This window comes from Umbelopsis ramanniana (genome assembly GCF_025399195.1).
Source record: "Umbelopsis ramanniana AG unplaced genomic scaffold K450scaffold_32, whole genome shotgun sequence".
Lineage (NCBI taxonomy): Eukaryota > Fungi > Mucoromycota > Umbelopsidomycetes > Umbelopsidales > Umbelopsidaceae > Umbelopsis > Umbelopsis ramanniana.
The window spans coordinates 216,492-231,223 of NW_026252118.1; the positions used below are offsets into that span (position 1 = coordinate 216,492).

The window sequence follows — 14,732 nt, forward strand, 5'->3', positions numbered from 1 at the left end:
AGGAGGTTGAAAAGGTATTTTCTACTAGTAATGACACAATTAACTGGGGTATAAACACAAAACTTTATGTCCCCTGCCTCTTACGAAACCATGTGTTTCTTTTCGGAGTTACCACGGTTCCAAACTTGCTTCTATCCTCCCGGATGTGATGACAGAGACACTAAACTGAAACGAACGACAGATAATCATTGAATGATCCAATATAAATTATCAGTGCTGCTTTAAAATTTTCTGTTGGAGAAACGAGTTCGTTGTTAACAATTTTGAGGCAAGATACCGCCCTGCTAACGGGTCAAAGGAATGCAGTGGGTATAACAAGTGTGGGTATAAACACCTTCCGTTTATAGATTATGAAACGATTTTGAACGGAGATTGATTGTGTGGGTATATACGGGTGCCCCATTTGGGATGTAGTCAGCCGTGAGAGTGAATTTTATACCCGCCGAACCAATCATTAACAGTCACCTATGCAGGTATAAATTATGGCCCCAGAAGTAAATAAAGCCAACCAACCCAGAGATTCCAACTTTTTCTTTCTTCTTTATCAACACCCCTTCTCTATACACAACGCAAATATGAGCTCCAGCCAAGTTTACCTCAAGAAAGCCCGCTATGGCAAGGACAAGGTCAAGGTCATGAAGGTCTACCGTGATGGCAAGTGGCAAACCTGTGTTGAGTTGACCGTAAGTAGTTTGGTTTGGAGAGGATAACGGAAAAGTAGATCGATAAACTCAACGCCTCATATTCCATAGGTTGCTCTTACTTTGGAAGGAGACATCGAGACCTCCTACACTGAGGCTGACAACTCTGTCGTTGTTACTACTGGTAAGTCATTCATTGTAAAGGTTGGGCAGCAGGGTTACGCTCAGGACCTTACCTCTCCTCTTAACAGATACCTGCAAGAACACTGTTTACATCATGGCCAAGCGCAGTGCCAACGTTGATAACATTGAAGTCTTTGCCCAAGAGATTACTGAGCACGTCCTTAAGCAGTACAAGCACATTCACGTTGCCCACGTTCAAATTATCAAGCACAAGTGGTCCCGTATGTTGATTGACGGTGAGCTCCACCCTCACTCCTTTGTCCGTGATGGCGAGGATGTCCAAACCACCCACGTTATCCACCACCGTGATGGCAACAAGATCACCATCGAGTCTGGACTCAAGAACTTGCTCGTCCTCAAGACCACCGGCTCTGCCTTCCACAGCTTCTACAGAGACGAGTACACCACTCTCCCAGAAGTCTGGGACCGTATCTTCTCCACCTCTGTTGACGCCACCTGGAGATTCGAGAGCACCAAGCCCTCTGTCCTCAGACACCAGGTCAACTTCCCTGAAGTCCACGCTTCCGTCAAGAAGATCACCATGGATACCTTCGCCAAGGATGACTCTGCCTCTGTTCAAGCCACTCTTTACAAGATGCAACAGCAGATCCTCCGTGACAACAAGTCTGTTGCCGAGATCGACTATGCTCTTCCCAACAAGCACTACTTCGGTGTTGACATGTCCAAGTTCAAGATTGATAACACTGACAAGAACCTTGATGTCTTCCAACCTGTTGCTGACCCCTCTGGTTTGATCACTGCCACCACTGCCCGCAAGCCTGCTGCCAAGTTGTAAGGAGTGTAAAGTATGAAGGAGGAGAGGAAACCTGGTGCTTCTGATTCTCGCTATTACATAGGCAAGGTGTTTTGCCGTCACCTGTACACTAGTCTCTTTATTACTGTTTGATAAAGTTTTTTTTAAAAAAAGAAAAGCCTATGATGGGCCCTAAGTTGGTTTGGGTGAGCGTGCGGGGCTGGAAAAGTAATAAGGACAAACTGGCTAATGACGAGAATAACCTTTGTATTCACTATTCTCTATCTCACTCAATAGGAATGGATACCATCTACTGTGATGGGGTAGCTATGATTGCTGCTTACGAATTCTCTAGTTACACTTGGATTTTTGTTGTGATCTTCAGAACCCATGTTGCAGCTCGATCAAGCTTCAAAAGAGTTCCGTTTGATAGAAGCCTCTGTTGTAAATGGCTTGTGTTCAGGTCTTTATAAAATGCAATGAGGTAGTTTCGCTAATTGAGCCTACCTGGCTCAATCGGATTATCGCTGACACATTCTCATGCCACCATTTTGGTCCCTACAGCCCTGAGCTGCAAGGTTTTGAACAACGACAGTAACTGCACAAGGAATGACCGCTGGAATCAGTGGTGGAGATCAGCAGTACTCAAAGTGTAAGGCGTCGTGTTCATTAGTAACAAACAAGGTGGATGGCGATAGAAAGATGCTTATAGAAAGGATGAACAATTTGGGTCAAGGCGTGCAATTTTACAGCAATTGTCAGTGGAGTTGCGTACAACATAACTCTTACTGACAATGCCGTTTGAATCCATTTCTAACTATTCACTTAGCACTATCAAATAATGATTGAGCATGTAGTTCCACATATAACTGGAAACCGGCACGACTATGGTGAATCCAGGCAATACAACCGAGTGGTCTGATACCCAACATCCTAACATACCCATCATTCACACCAAACATGCACGAGGACGATTATGTTCGTCTATCCCGTAACACTCACAAAACAATTCGAGGCGATTACTTCCTGTTTATATAAGGTTTTTTGATGGTTTACAAAAAGATGATTTCTGTGTTTACTCCTGGGATCTGACACGGGCGTTGGCGTTGACAACCTTGACGTTGAGCTGAGCAGCACGCTCAATGATGGCAATGCGGTTCTTGGAAGAGACATTGTGGGCGATCTCAGCGGCGTAGGTACGGTTGTGCATCAACAAGAGGTCGAGCTCCTTGAGGTTGGAGACGGGGAACTTGCGGAAACCGTTGGGGAGAAGGTGGCGGGTCTTCTTAGCGGATCCGTAACCGATCTTGGGCATGGGAGCTTGACCCTTGAAGCGTCTGCGGACACGACTGTCAATACCCTTGGGCTTTCTCCAGGATTCCTATTGCAAAAAGTAAAATTAGTTGTCATGGCTCATAGCACAATTTTGCAATGCAAAGAAAATATACATACACCAACGCGCATGAAGCGGTTAGACTGGTGGCGCTTGAAGTGAGCAGTGCGCTTCTTCACAATGGTGTGTTTAACAGCAGGAGTAACCATTTGAACTGTAGAATGTCGAAGCAGGCAATTAGAAACACTTTTCTAATGAATTCAATAATCAAATTTTTTCTAGCATGGTCGAAAATGTCGAATGTGCGAAAATGCTAAAGCAATGCGTCGAAGTTGGTACGTTCTCTATTGCTGTGGATGATTGATGTATCGCAATGGATGGATGGATGAATGTATGATATGATACTTACATTGCAGGTAAGAGAGGGTTTCGCAAGTAGCCGGGCTCGGATGCCTTTACGAATTTCCAGGCTGCCAGATCGAATCTCCGCCCACACACATTTGGCCAGTTTCGCCTTATAGTCTGAGTTGCTTTAGTTTACAGTAAAGTTATTGAGAGTTGCCCATTCATTCAAACATATGTTACTGTTCCTGCAAATAACCTAGATATTGCAAAATTGTAATTATCATCTAGTAAAACAAACTCGCTCAACTTTACTTCCATCTGAAATAATGCCTTCATACAATATGTAGCTTGCTTTTTCGAGAAAGACAGTATTAAGCCATTGATGAAAGTGAGACAGGAGGATGATAAAACCCAGGTATTATCAACATCGTAATGCTCGCCAGCTCACGTCTTCACCACTGAATGTAATCCCGAAAAAGAACTACCAACCTAGTTACAAGTGTGCCAAGTTGGTTGTCTGTATCCACCAGAACCTTTATGAACAGTCTTTCATAGAAATCAAAAGATTTTAAAAAAATCAATCCGTTCTGATATATCGCTCTTCTTCCATGAAGATAAAAGCTAAGTTACCAGCCTGTTGATGCATGCTTCTGTGATCAAGAGCAACGGGCACAATTTGAAGAAGGAAAAAGAAAAGGTCCGCTTAGCGTTCGGCTCGTCTCTCAGTCAGTTACAGCTGTCTTTTCCAACTCGTTTTCAAATATGCCATGGACGGATTCAAAAAGCCACAAATAGAAAAGCGAATTTTAGAGCTTAGAGGACAGCTGCACAAGATTGCCGCGACAAAGAGCCAGCGATGGCAAGTTTGGAAAGTTCGTAGCGCATGATCCGCCATTGAGACGACAATGGCTAAATGCTAATCTAAGTCCACTACCGATTGCAGATTCATGATCAGATCCACACGGCACCCGACGAAACCCTCTTTCTAGTAGAACTCTCTGATAAATATCACACTATTCCCGCAATACTTCCCATGTTCCCTACACCTACCTCGGACGATGATGAGTAAGTATCGAACTTATCACTTTAACTCAACAAACCGGGTTCAATTGACACCGATATGCCAGGCCAGCGTCTATTAAAGTAGCTGAAGGAGCCGTCATCGTTTCCAAATTCGTTGAACTGACAACCTACTGGATGGTGCCTGAAGAGAAGATTGGGTGCTATCTTCGAGTTCATGCCTATCTACATTTCACCGATGGAACCTCCATTACACCTGGATTGACAAATATCAATCATAATCCGAAGATACGGGAGTGGTTGAACGAAGTTGAAAGACAATTGAGGTAAGAGAGCTGCTTTATTAAAGCTTTTAAGCATTTGCATCGCCTAATTGTTTGCGTTTAGTTCCATGTCAGGTACACTTGCGTCTAACACAGGATTGATCTATTACCAACCCCACCATCTCATGCTTTTCTTTATTCAGATGATGAAATGCAAGAACGACCAAAAACGTTGGATCAGATCAAGCGGTCAATGTCACAGGTATGTAACTGAATTCATCCTGTCTATTGCTATATTTAAGCAGCCACTGACAATATGACAGGATGATAACAATGAACATGTATCAGATGTATCTGACGGCACGAACAGCCAAATGGATCTGGACGACGCTCATATGCTACTAAGTTTGGCGGACGACAATCAAAGTGTGGATGATAAAGATCAAGAAGAGCTGAGTGCACATGTGAAACGAACAAAACTGGACAACTTGGATCATGCAGTGGTAAAGGTTCGTGTCTACCTATAATTCTGGGTAATTTTGGCGAATGTTGTTTGCTGGTTTGCTGATAGTTTGACAGAGTGATAGCATGTCAGATACTAATTTTGGTTGGAGCGACTATGATTATGTGCTGGACGTAGAGTGTATCATACCATCAGATCAAGAACGCATTCTCAGCATGCTGGATGGTGAGTACTGCCAGAGTGGTTAGCGGAAAGGCTTCGTGAGTGAAATAGAATGTCTAATGAATACTCTTCAGGTTGGAATTCACGTTCGTCGAAAGGTTTACCAAATTCAACAGCAAAACTACCATCAGCTGGATTGCCTTCGTGGTCTGAGGCAGTGGCGAATGCTAACACCCCTTTCGCACCATCTAAGGCTCCGCAATTGGTGAAAGTGCCTTGTGATGTTGAATGTCTATCTAGTGCGGACTATGTGGACCCGACCAGCATCGATGTGGACCCTTCACCGGGACTAAATGCTTTGATCAAAAAGTTTATGAAGCAACGAAATGCACTTTACACCTCGTTCATACCCAGCAATCCCACTTGTAAACTCTGAAAAAAAATTCCATATTTATACAACGCTAAAAAGTAACCCTCATCAAGCATGAACGTTGCGATGACCAGTTCGCTTGATATCAGTGGTCTAAAAAAAAGTACAAATCCTGCCTATCTACAAAAGACCCAGGTTTGAACGCCTTCATACCATCAACCTTGTTCATTCTAATCGAGATGTACCGGGAAGTTGTTGCCACCTGAATGACTGAGTCCATAACTTGCTTAGTGCACCCATTCGGAAACATGCCTAAAATGTTCACACTTACATTTCTGCTTGTCTGGAGCCCTATACAGTAGCCATGGTCATCCCGCAGGATCCCAACACACCGTTGCTAGCATGTACAGACCAAATCTTTTGCCCATTCTTTGGGTTGAGAGCGCTCACCATTCGTCCGCAGCCAATGTACACCTTGTCCATTTCTGATATCACTGCAGGCATATCATGACTGCCATCCGGGCACATATATCGCCATATCTTTTTACCAGTCGTAGAATCAACCCCGATAACCGTACCATGCGAACACAAGATGACCACGGATTTGTGGCTAGCTGTATACGCTGGCGGCCGTTCGCTTGATGCTTGATAGCTCGGTGCTAAGTGTGCAACACTGTTGGTCGGTGTCGAACTCACGGCTACATCATGGAATCCCATACCCTGTTGAGAGAATCAACCTATTAGTCAGTCTCCCTGTCTTTTTCCATTGATTGCATGAGAGCGCAATCATTCCTTACATCCATTTCATTTTTCCATTTGAATGACCCTGTGAACAAGTCGTAACCATAAGCCGTTCCTTTGGCGGCGGCGATAAGCAGATCGGCATCGTTGATGAACAACGAGATCGGCGGCCCCTTTACACTAGCTGAGGATGATTTACAAGGCGTCGTTATGCTGGACAAAACAAGTCAAGCCTTAAAGATCCTGCCAGCTTACCAGAATATTCCTTTCGCCATATCCGGCTACCGGTTTTCTTGTTCAAGCAGTAGATTTTACTGTGTGTGGAAACAACAAGGAGATCGTTTCTATCGAGTTTTGAAGCCATAAAATATCTCTGAGGGTTTTTAGCAGGGCTTTTATAGACTCTAGATATGGCGCAGTGGGTGGGCCGGCGGCTGAAATAGGTAGTGTGTTCATAGGGTGCACAATGTACGACTTTAGTGCGAAGCAATGTGGGTTATCTTCGACTAGAGCCCATCAAATGGATATACAAGCGTATCTCGAGCACATTATTGAAATAAAAGATAATCAAATATATGCGGCACTCTTAATAGCCTTTGCTGTACGGTCAGATGAAATATGGAGCGAGTAAGCTTTGAATATATGTGCCTTGGCACTGCGCCAGATGTGGCTAAAAGTGTGGCTGGCACATGTGGCACCCTGCCTCAACAAGATGCCGTTCGGCACAACGTTGAACAAAACTATGGGAACATTCGCTAGAACCTCTCTATGTCCGCAATAAGTCAGTAGCACATTGTACAAGCATCTTCAAATTTACCCTCTTTGGCAGACTTTATCTTAGACCTGCATCTTGGCGAACAACCTAACACTCTCTTGGAAATTACAAGGTATGAAGACAGCTTTGCGAATAATATACATATATATATTTATTGAACACGGTGGGCAACGAATTATCTATTGGCTTCTGTTCCTGGCATCCTCTGCTATCTTTGTTTGTGGCACTGGACAGTTAATCCCGCCGGTATGACTAGATAGGACAAGACAAGGTTAAACGTCTTGGTACGTTCCTGAGAAGACACAGAATTGGATTGTATAGCTGCTTACACTTCTGCTTGTCGAGATCCCCATACTGTGGCCATGGTCATCCATCCCGATCCCACTAAACCATTAGTAGCCTTGGTCGACCAAACCGTGCTGCCATTCTTGGGATTGAGGGCATACACCATTCGACCACATCCAATAAAGATGATGTCTCTTTCTGCAATAACCACAGGAAGGTTATATCCACCGCTTGGGCAATCAAATTTCCAAAGCGTCTGGCCAGACTTGGAGTCAATTCCAGCCACTTTTCCATACGAACATGCAACGACCACGCCCTTTTCGCTCGCTGCATACTCAGGCGGTCGCTCGTTCAGATCCTCTCCCCAACCTGATTTCTCGTTTGCTGGAGGTTCATATGACATACCATGGTTCATGGTCGGCGTGGATATCACACTTATCTCATGATATCCCATTCCCTATCAAGCGTTGAAGCCAGTCAGCCTCTATGTGCGAATATAGTACATGTCCGACATCAAAGGCACTGCACTAACCTCCATATCATTCGTCCATCGGTGAGTGCCTGTGAACAGGTCCATAGCACAGGTTTTACCTTGAGCAGCTACAATAAGCTGATCTGCATCATTAATAAACAACGATATTAATCCACCAGTGTATTTGCCTGCCGTGACGAAAATATTCATATTAGTTATGTGGAACTATATGGCTGATAGTGTCCCCGATAGGACCAGTTATATAATTTTCTTACTTGGAAAGTCTTGCCGCCATATCCGGGTTCCAGTCTTCTTTTGAAGACAGTATATGTGACCGTGCGTGGAAACAATTAAGAGATCGTGTCGATTGTGATTTACAGCCATTGGATGGTGATTAGCTCGGCTGCTACCAAAAACTGGGAGTTTTTATAGACGCTTTCATTTTTGCGCAGTAGGCGAAGCTGGGATCCAAAAATAATACTGCCTAAGTAGCAAACTTTACATTTAAGTTAGCAGCCATCATTACATCACAAAAGAATAATTACTGATGATCTATCAGTGCTTAATCATGTTGTTTTCAATATTTTGTGGTTCCAGCCAACCGTTACAGCGGTGAACTTGCGCAGACATCATCCTCTCCGCAGCGGTGTATCTCGTTGTATGAAAGGTCAAGCAAAAACCCCGCATGTACGTTCTTCTAAGTATGGCAACCAAGGGCTGGGAATGTTATGCCAAATCGTTTTCATGGACACCGTCTTCATGAGGTTAGCGCCTAGCCCGCATACAATGGATTTTTGAGAATTTCGATGGCTACGTCCCTCACTTGAATCGCCTTACCACCGCCGCCTCCAAGATCAACGTTAAATCAATATGGACTAAATGTTCAATGTCAGATCACATGCTTCGGCAAGCTCAGACAGCTGAAAGATATATCAAAGTCATCAGTAGGAAACTGGCTACTTATCATGACAAGATCTTTTAATTTATGATCTACTATTACGATGCTGCGATGGTCAATTGAAGATGAAGTTTTAATTATAAGCATATACTGTATACGCAGTGGAACTTCATCTAGCGAGAAATGAGACCACCGTTGATAAGGATGGTCTGAGCGGTGACCCACTGCGATTCAGGGAGGCAAAGGAATTCAACCACAGGCACAACATCAGTGACTTTCCCTAGACGCTTGAGAGGAGTTGCGTTGGTAAAGAAGTCAACTGACTCCTTGGATTCTTGTCCGTGGAAGAACGGCGTATCGATTGGACCAGGTCTAGAATAGGTGAGCAAAATATTAGCTTCAACTTTTATAGCCATTTTCAACAAAACACGCACAAGAACTCACGCTACTACGTTCACGGTGATACCGCGAGATCCTGCCTCCTGTGCTGCAGCTCGTGTAAAATCTTCCAAAGGAGCTTTGCTTCCTGCGTAGGCGGAGTAGACTAATCCGCACCCACGGGAAAAAAATTTCAATACATATTGCAATGCTGACACGTGGGCCTTGGTCTGAAGCTTCACTTACATCCAGTGGTGACAGCGAGAAGCGTTGTACCGACATTGATTATGCGACCATTATCCTCAAGAATTTTCAAGGCTTCTTGCATCACGAAGAAAGGAGCCTTTGCATTGACAGCAAAAAGACGATCGTACTCTTCCTCAGAGATGTCAGTGAAAGGCTTCTTCAACACCTCGCCGGCGTTGTTGATGACTATTTTTAGTTCAAGTATTGGTAAATTGTGTCCATCGTTAGGGTGATTATTCGCCAGTCGTGGACTTACCAATGTCAAGTCGACCAAGCGACTGCTTGATCTTGGTAAAGATATCTCGGATAGTTTGTACATTTGCAAGCTCACCGGTCACGATGAGTGTCTTACCGCCCAGCTGTTGGATCTTTGCAGCCAACGCTTCAGCTTCTTTCTGACTACTGCCACGGTGATGGATTACAACACTTGCTCCTTGGTTAGCAAGCGCTAAGGCAAAGGATGCACCCATGTTACGCGCAGACCCAGTGATGAAGGCGACTTTTCCTTGGAGTTTTTGAGAAGACATAGATAGGAAGATGAGTAAACACTGAGGATCATTTACCTAACCTAGTTTTTGTACGCAATGAGCCACCAATCATGCCACCCATGCTTCACGAAAGTGAGACCGAATCTAGTCCGTCCTCATCTCAGCTTTGAAACATGTCTTCTAGGGTGAATATACAAGCCGAACACCTACAGTTATATGCGTATAGGAATTGGTACCATCTTAATTGCCTTAAGGAGCTCTGGTAGCTGCGTCTAAGTCTGACTTCTTCACGTGTCAAAGTAAGTTCATGTGATCTACTTCACTAACGACGCAATGCTGCAGTGAATTTGCCTCTGTTATTGAATGAGTGTCCAAGTTTGTTTACTAGCAGCGGTTATTAATGAAGTAGTAAGTCATACTGTATCATTGTCAGAGTGTAGACGAGAATGTAGCGGCACAACACCGGCTCATGGGCTCGGTTCAAACGCAAAGATTATCACGAGCAATGTAAACGTTCAACAGACGTCAAAACAGTATCGATGAAAGTTGTAATATAAAAATTTATACTCAATACAATACACATTTTTTTTCATGTCATGAAAATTGACGAAAACGAGACCTCGTATATTGGATGAAACACCAAAGACAGTATATTGCCCAAGCTGCATGAACAGGAAAATGTAAAGTTGGCGCAAGATGGCGAGTATTGTAGCCATTAATGTCTATACCGCTTATACTTAAAAAATAATTATACGAGCGCATTACTGGTTATCCTCATAGCATCGATTGCATTTTATTTGACACAAATAAGAATGAAGTGTACTTAAGCGCGATGGAAACAGAAAAATTCTTGATGGCGGAGATTTAAATAGGATTGTAAAGAGGGTTGGGTTTAATATGAAGCTATGATTTTGGCTACAAGGTCATGTTTAAAATTTGTTAAGACTTTGCAACATATCATTCTTGTTGATGGAAGAGCAGGGCACAAAAAGGACGGTCATCGGGAATATTTCTTCTCATAAATAGTGAGGGATTTTGCCACGGTTTGCAAAGCACACCCTTAAGCATCTGCATCTATTTTTTCTTGCTACTACTAGAACAATGAAGAGTGCTATTTTCCTCGCAGTTGCCGCCGCATCAGCCGTTCTTGCCGCCGGTAAATCTGATGCTATATGATGCGAAACATCATGTTCTCCAATTAATCTTTTCGCTTTGTAGACGCTCAAGTTGTTGCTCTTCACCCCAACCGTGAGCCCGTTGCCAAGTACAGATACTTGGATGGTGCCAGAGGCACCTACACACCCGCAGCTGTCATCGTGTCAGCCACACCTACTGATGCTGCCCTTGCAAGCAGTGTGGTCCCTGCTCCCGCATATGAGGCAACTGTCACCATGACCAAAATCGCCATCTTCTACACTACCCTCACCACTGAGGTCAGTGCCGCAACCATGGTTCCTGGTGTAAGTAAAAATTTTGTTTTCATGAAAGCTCAAGTTAATTACTTAATCGGTTTTCCAATGTAACAGCCCAACGGTGGCGGCAACAATCACCATGAGGGTGGCCATGATGGTGACCATGGCGAAGATCACGATGAGGATCATGAGGAGAAGCACGACGACGACGAAGATGGCGACAAGAGTGATGATAACAAGGAGGGTGGTAAAGGTGGCAGTGATAAGAAGGGAGGAAACAAGCCCATGGGTGGAGCTGCTCCTTTCATTACCAACGATCCTTTCGTTGCTGCTTCCGCATCCCAGTCTATGTTCGAGTCTGCCTCTGCCTCTGCTTCTGGCAAGGCTTTCAGCAGCTTGTCCAATGCTCCTAACGCCGGTGCCACTCGTGCACCAGCTGGTATGCCCTCCACCTCTAGCAAGGTCAACAAGCAAGCTGCTTCCTCAGCTAGCGTTGCCCGTGTGTCTGGATACCTTATGGCTGGTGCCGCCGCTTGTGCTTGGTTCCTCCTTTAATTTTCTTTTTTTAATTTCCATATGGAACCCACCCACCTATTTAGTATTAACCACCATTTCAGTTTTTTACACACTCCTCTCGCTTGTAATTTACCGTCCTTTCACTCTCCCAATGCAAACTGCAAATAATGAAATAAAAAATCTCATAGATTGTCCCCTCAGGGCAGGGCAAAGTATCGTCTTCGTAGTAGTGAGGGAAAATCTTTTTGCGCACAAGCATCAGATGTGTGGGACAAAAATTCTCAGAAAGTACCCACACGTGTTGTACAGTCAGAGAAAATATGCTGAGAAAGTTTTTTTTTTATTCCTTCCCCAGGTTTTTGGCCTTGGTCCCCTCTTTATTTCCACTTCCCCCAAAGAATGCGAATAGCCTTGCCCATCCTAGCTGCCTTTGCCGTCGTCACAGCCTTTCCCATTCCTGACCGGAAAGTAGTCGACCTAGAAGACGACTCCGATCTGGACTGGCGTTTCGAAGACGAGGACGTTGAAATGTTTTCTGTGGAATATTTAAAGTCATTTGATCAGCCTTCCCTAAAGTTGCAAGTTTCCAATAATTCACCCAAGGTGCAAGAGTACGAATATAATTGGAATGACGATGCAGACTTCAATAACGATAAGGAAGAATATGTCAGGATAGCTAAAACGATTATGAATGAAGTCGACGACGACCTTGCCTTCTGGTCACCAGAGTCAGATACATCGCTCATGAATGATGACGACCTTGACTTTGCGAACGACGACAATATCATTGCACTGCTTCTTTCCTCCGCTGATCCAGACTACAATTTGATTGAAGCTGCCATCATCATGCGCAAGGAAGTCAACCGAGCAGATAAGCAGCGTCTTTGGCAAAAAAACCAGCGATCGCTAGATGATGAGGATAATTACCAAGATATTCATTCCGATACCTAAAACAATAACCTTTAGTATAGTATAGTATACCCGCAGTGCGGATGCCACACTTGTTTTAAATTATACCTGTACATGTTGTAAAGAATAGCACGCCTTAAGCGTTGTGGAAGTAGGGCAATTGAATTTTCAGCTTTTTCAGTCTGTGACTCACAAAGCTGTTCTTAATCCCACAAAGCATATGCATTTTATTTTTTTTTGGCTATACCATTACCTGAGATTGAAATTTATTTTTTGCCTGGAAATTTTTTGGACTGCCTACAGTCAATCGCTTAAACTTTTTTGACATGCAACAAGAAGACAATGGAGTCGACGCCGTTAAGGAAGCGTTCTTGAACTTGCTGTGCAAGGTAGAAGGCGAAGATTTCGACGAATTTGATTCCTTTGTCAGATCAGCTTTAGGTAATGCAGCAAAAGGTTGACTGTACGAGACCACTTTTACCTCCGGGTGATATTCATTTCCCACTTTTAGACGAGTACCACAACAAGATACACGACCACCATGACATGGACGAGGATTCCGACGCTGAAGAAATGGAGAACGATTCAGAGTTTGTCAATGTCTCTCCTGCAAGTATGAATCGTCTAGGCAAGATCATTTCTGATCTGCGAAAGAAGGTACCCGTGTCAGCTGAAGCTCCCGGTGAAGAAATCACTATTCCCAAGACGGAGGAGGTAAGCAAGAGCGAACGATTGACAGAGCATGAAGACCGTTGTACTGAAGATTTACCCACTTTATCAACTAGTATGAAGGTTATACGGCGGGAAATACAGTACACGTCGATGGATTTTTATTCACAGAAGACGACGTCGATGATTTATGCGACCAAGGCACTCTCTCAAGGAATTACTGCTTGGATTGTAATTCCAAGAATGTGAAGCCATTGAGTAAGTACGGAGTAGATGGGAAGGTTCTGATGTTTATCGACTGACCGGCAGTCCTCAGACTTCATTTCGCACTCGGCATCTGTTCTTCAACTGCAGTTTATGTACCAAGTAGCGCTAGCCAACCAGACAAGCGGAAAGACCATTCTGGATATTGGATCAAGACTTGGAGCTGTTTTGTACACTGTGAGTGGTGGATGGTGCATCCTCAAGGAAACCTGTCAAATTAATGTTCTGTCCATCGCAGGGATACCTCTTTAGTGAAGCCAAAAAGCTGATCGGTGTGGAAATCAACTCGTGGTTTCATAATGTACAGGTTGATACAGTTGCAAAATATAAGATGAAGGACCGAATCGAGGTAAGTGACAGGCAAAAAGACAATGGGGATATTTTTGGCCAGCACAGCGTATTGACTCACACGTTGCCTTTAGTTGGTTCAAGCTGATATCCAGACTGTCCCACAATTGATTGCTCAGGCTGATATTATTGTCATGAATAATGTGTTCCAATTCTTCAATGATTTGGACGTTCAAAAGCAAATCTGGCGATATATTCGCAAGGAAACGAGTAAAAAGCAAGGCCTCCTTATTGTTACGTTGCCTTCGCTTCAAGATCAATTGAAACAAGCTGGTTTGCCTGTTAAGAAGACCCTTGGAGGCTGGGTCAAGCAGATCAAATTAGACTACTCGTCGCATTGGTTTGAAAGCGAGCTATCTGAAGACGACGTGGACGAAATTAGTCAAGTGCATTTGTATAGAGTAATATAGAGAGAATCAACAACAAAAACGATGTTTTCCATTTATTAAATGTATGGTATATTATGAACAATGGCTGTGGTGAGGATTGCGAAGGATTATACACAAGCAAGCTGAGCTGATTGCTTGACAGGCTGCTGCTGGAATCTATTGTGTCTTGATTGCCTTGCGAGGAGTCACAGCTTCCGAGATGTTTCGCCACAGATAAAATGACACGTCGAATAAGATTGCAACCACCGTTGGCGTGACGATTGCTATGCCAAGATAGAGGAAGACTTTGGCAATTATGTCAAACATGAAACGCTGCCACCGAGATGATTAAAGCCCGTGGTGCCTCTCTCCCGCTGACGCACCCATTAAAATAGAAATCCACCCTACTGGGGGAGTTCCAAAAAAAAT

General features: G+C 43.9%; 10 protein-coding genes across 10 annotated transcripts; 5 read left to right on the plus strand and 5 right to left on the minus strand.

Annotated features, from left to right (window-relative positions):
• Positions 1-515: 515 nt before the first annotated feature.
• On the plus strand, positions 516-1,868 carry K450DRAFT_243990 (uncharacterized protein). The gene is made up of 3 exons (XM_051589511.1): positions 516-683; positions 753-825; positions 893-1,868. The coding sequence occupies exons 1-3, from the start codon at positions 576-578 to the stop codon at positions 1,618-1,620; spliced, it is 909 nt and encodes a 302-aa protein (XP_051444125.1). The 5' UTR covers positions 516-575; the 3' UTR covers positions 1,621-1,868.
• Positions 1,869-2,570: 702 nt separating this feature from the next.
• Positions 2,571-3,347, minus strand: K450DRAFT_243998 (uncharacterized protein). The gene is made up of 3 exons (XM_051589512.1): positions 3,321-3,347; positions 3,031-3,125; positions 2,571-2,959 (listed from the first exon to the last, which is right to left on the minus strand). The coding sequence occupies exons 2-3, from the start codon at positions 3,118-3,120 to the stop codon at positions 2,654-2,656; spliced, it is 396 nt and encodes a 131-aa protein (XP_051444126.1). The 5' UTR covers positions 3,121-3,125; positions 3,321-3,347; the 3' UTR covers positions 2,571-2,653.
• Positions 3,348-4,338: 991 nt separating this feature from the next.
• K450DRAFT_244012 (uncharacterized protein) lies at positions 4,339-5,813 on the plus strand. The gene is made up of 6 exons (XM_051589513.1): positions 4,339-4,602; positions 4,664-4,674; positions 4,743-4,801; positions 4,863-5,042; positions 5,119-5,227; positions 5,299-5,813. The coding sequence occupies exons 1-6, from the start codon at positions 4,454-4,456 to the stop codon at positions 5,598-5,600; spliced, it is 810 nt and encodes a 269-aa protein (XP_051444127.1). The 5' UTR covers positions 4,339-4,453; the 3' UTR covers positions 5,601-5,813.
• K450DRAFT_244015 (uncharacterized protein) lies at positions 5,713-6,731 on the minus strand. Its single transcript, XM_051589514.1, has 4 exons — positions 6,531-6,731; positions 6,332-6,459; positions 5,866-6,254; positions 5,713-5,804 (listed from the first exon to the last, which is right to left on the minus strand). Exons 1-3 carry the CDS (start codon positions 6,637-6,639, stop codon positions 5,886-5,888), a joined length of 606 nt encoding a protein of 201 aa, XP_051444128.1. The 5' UTR covers positions 6,640-6,731; the 3' UTR covers positions 5,713-5,804; positions 5,866-5,885.
• Positions 6,732-7,175: 444 nt separating this feature from the next.
• On the minus strand, positions 7,176-8,316 carry K450DRAFT_244020 (uncharacterized protein). Its single transcript, XM_051589515.1, has 4 exons — positions 8,083-8,316; positions 7,868-7,995; positions 7,380-7,792; positions 7,176-7,302 (listed from the first exon to the last, which is right to left on the minus strand). Exons 1-4 carry the CDS (start codon positions 8,189-8,191, stop codon positions 7,230-7,232), a joined length of 723 nt encoding a protein of 240 aa, XP_051444129.1. The 5' UTR covers positions 8,192-8,316; the 3' UTR covers positions 7,176-7,229.
• Positions 8,317-8,673: 357 nt separating this feature from the next.
• K450DRAFT_189124 (uncharacterized protein) lies at positions 8,674-9,875 on the minus strand. Its single transcript, XM_051584445.1, has 4 exons — positions 9,586-9,875; positions 9,330-9,515; positions 9,150-9,249; positions 8,674-9,077 (listed from the first exon to the last, which is right to left on the minus strand). Exons 1-4 carry the CDS (start codon positions 9,854-9,856, stop codon positions 8,879-8,881), a joined length of 756 nt encoding a protein of 251 aa, XP_051444130.1. The 5' UTR covers positions 9,857-9,875; the 3' UTR covers positions 8,674-8,878.
• A 1,043-nt stretch (positions 9,876-10,918) lies between these two features.
• On the plus strand, positions 10,919-11,784 carry K450DRAFT_281191 (uncharacterized protein; the record flags this gene model as incomplete). Its single annotated transcript, XM_051593388.1, has 3 exons — positions 10,919-10,973; positions 11,036-11,277; positions 11,344-11,784. 3 exons carry the CDS (start codon positions 10,919-10,921, stop codon positions 11,782-11,784), a joined length of 738 nt encoding a protein of 245 aa, XP_051444131.1.
• A 360-nt stretch (positions 11,785-12,144) lies between these two features.
• On the plus strand, positions 12,145-12,696 carry K450DRAFT_199804 (uncharacterized protein; the record flags this gene model as incomplete). Its single annotated transcript, XM_051584616.1, has 1 exon — positions 12,145-12,696. The coding sequence occupies one exon, from the start codon at positions 12,145-12,147 to the stop codon at positions 12,694-12,696; it is 552 nt and encodes a 183-aa protein (XP_051444132.1).
• Positions 12,697-12,838: 142 nt separating this feature from the next.
• On the plus strand, positions 12,839-14,695 carry K450DRAFT_244026 (uncharacterized protein). The gene is made up of 6 exons (XM_051589516.1): positions 12,839-13,095; positions 13,166-13,368; positions 13,440-13,581; positions 13,640-13,764; positions 13,826-13,936; positions 14,010-14,695. Exons 1-6 carry the CDS (start codon positions 12,981-12,983, stop codon positions 14,343-14,345), a joined length of 1,032 nt encoding a protein of 343 aa, XP_051444133.1. The 5' UTR covers positions 12,839-12,980; the 3' UTR covers positions 14,346-14,695.
• Positions 14,004-14,695, minus strand: K450DRAFT_244031 (uncharacterized protein). Its single transcript, XM_051589517.1, has one exon. The coding sequence runs from the start codon at positions 14,628-14,630 to the stop codon at positions 14,481-14,483; it is 150 nt and encodes a 49-aa protein (XP_051444134.1). The 5' UTR covers positions 14,631-14,695; the 3' UTR covers positions 14,004-14,480.
• Positions 14,696-14,732: the final 37 nt, after the last annotated feature.

What these genes read in the sequence shown, in the direction of transcription:
- K450DRAFT_243998 (XM_051589512.1), bottom strand. Translation starts at nt 3,120, where the DNA reads ATGGTTACTCCTGCTGTTAAACACACCATTGTGAAGAAGCGCACTGCT. An exon ending in ACCGCTTCATGCGCGTTGGT is followed by an intron (nt 2,960 to 3,030) that starts GTATGTATATTT and finishes TTTTTGCAATAG; the next exon opens with GAATCCTGGAGAAAGCCCAA.
- K450DRAFT_244020 (XM_051589515.1), bottom strand. Translation starts at nt 8,191, where the DNA reads ATGGCTGTAAATCACAATCGACACGATCTCTTAATTGTTTCCACGCAC. An exon ending in ATGGCGGCAAGACTTTCCAA is followed by an intron (nt 7,996 to 8,082) that starts GTAAGAAAATTA and finishes TCGTCACGGCAG; the next exon opens with GCAAATACACTGGTGGATTA. An exon ending in GATGGACGAATGATATGGAG is followed by an intron (nt 7,793 to 7,867) that starts GTTAGTGCAGTG and finishes AACGCTTGATAG; the next exon opens with GGAATGGGATATCATGAGAT.
- K450DRAFT_244012 (XM_051589513.1), top strand. Translation starts at nt 4,454, where the DNA reads ATGGTGCCTGAAGAGAAGATTGGGTGCTATCTTCGAGTTCATGCCTAT. An exon ending in TCAAGCGGTCAATGTCACAG is followed by an intron (nt 4,802 to 4,862) that starts GTATGTAACTGA and finishes ACAATATGACAG; the next exon opens with GATGATAACAATGAACATGT. An exon ending in CATTCTCAGCATGCTGGATG is followed by an intron (nt 5,228 to 5,298) that starts GTGAGTACTGCC and finishes AATACTCTTCAG; the next exon opens with GTTGGAATTCACGTTCGTCG.
- K450DRAFT_243990 (XM_051589511.1), top strand. Translation starts at nt 576, where the DNA reads ATGAGCTCCAGCCAAGTTTACCTCAAGAAAGCCCGCTATGGCAAGGAC. An exon ending in AAACCTGTGTTGAGTTGACC is followed by an intron (nt 684 to 752) that starts GTAAGTAGTTTG and finishes CATATTCCATAG; the next exon opens with GTTGCTCTTACTTTGGAAGG. An exon ending in CTCTGTCGTTGTTACTACTG is followed by an intron (nt 826 to 892) that starts GTAAGTCATTCA and finishes TCCTCTTAACAG; the next exon opens with ATACCTGCAAGAACACTGTT.
- K450DRAFT_244031 (XM_051589517.1), bottom strand. Translation starts at nt 14,630, where the DNA reads ATGTTTGACATAATTGCCAAAGTCTTCCTCTATCTTGGCATAGCAATC.
- K450DRAFT_244015 (XM_051589514.1), bottom strand. Translation starts at nt 6,639, where the DNA reads ATGGCTTCAAAACTCGATAGAAACGATCTCCTTGTTGTTTCCACACAC. An exon ending in ATGGCGAAAGGAATATTCTG is followed by an intron (nt 6,460 to 6,530) that starts GTAAGCTGGCAG and finishes AATCATCCTCAG; the next exon opens with CTAGTGTAAAGGGGCCGCCG. An exon ending in AATGGAAAAATGAAATGGAT is followed by an intron (nt 6,255 to 6,331) that starts GTAAGGAATGAT and finishes TTCTCTCAACAG; the next exon opens with GGTATGGGATTCCATGATGT.
- K450DRAFT_189124 (XM_051584445.1), bottom strand. Translation starts at nt 9,856, where the DNA reads ATGTCTTCTCAAAAACTCCAAGGAAAAGTCGCCTTCATCACTGGGTCT. An exon ending in GCTTGGTCGACTTGACATTG is followed by an intron (nt 9,516 to 9,585) that starts GTAAGTCCACGA and finishes AACTAAAAATAG; the next exon opens with TCATCAACAACGCCGGCGAG. An exon ending in ATCACCGTGAACGTAGTAGC is followed by an intron (nt 9,078 to 9,149) that starts GTGAGTTCTTGT and finishes CACCTATTCTAG; the next exon opens with ACCTGGTCCAATCGATACGC.
- K450DRAFT_244026 (XM_051589516.1), top strand. Translation starts at nt 12,981, where the DNA reads ATGCAACAAGAAGACAATGGAGTCGACGCCGTTAAGGAAGCGTTCTTG. An exon ending in CTTTGTCAGATCAGCTTTAG is followed by an intron (nt 13,096 to 13,165) that starts GTAATGCAGCAA and finishes TCCCACTTTTAG; the next exon opens with ACGAGTACCACAACAAGATA. An exon ending in CAAGAATGTGAAGCCATTGA is followed by an intron (nt 13,582 to 13,639) that starts GTAAGTACGGAG and finishes GGCAGTCCTCAG; the next exon opens with ACTTCATTTCGCACTCGGCA.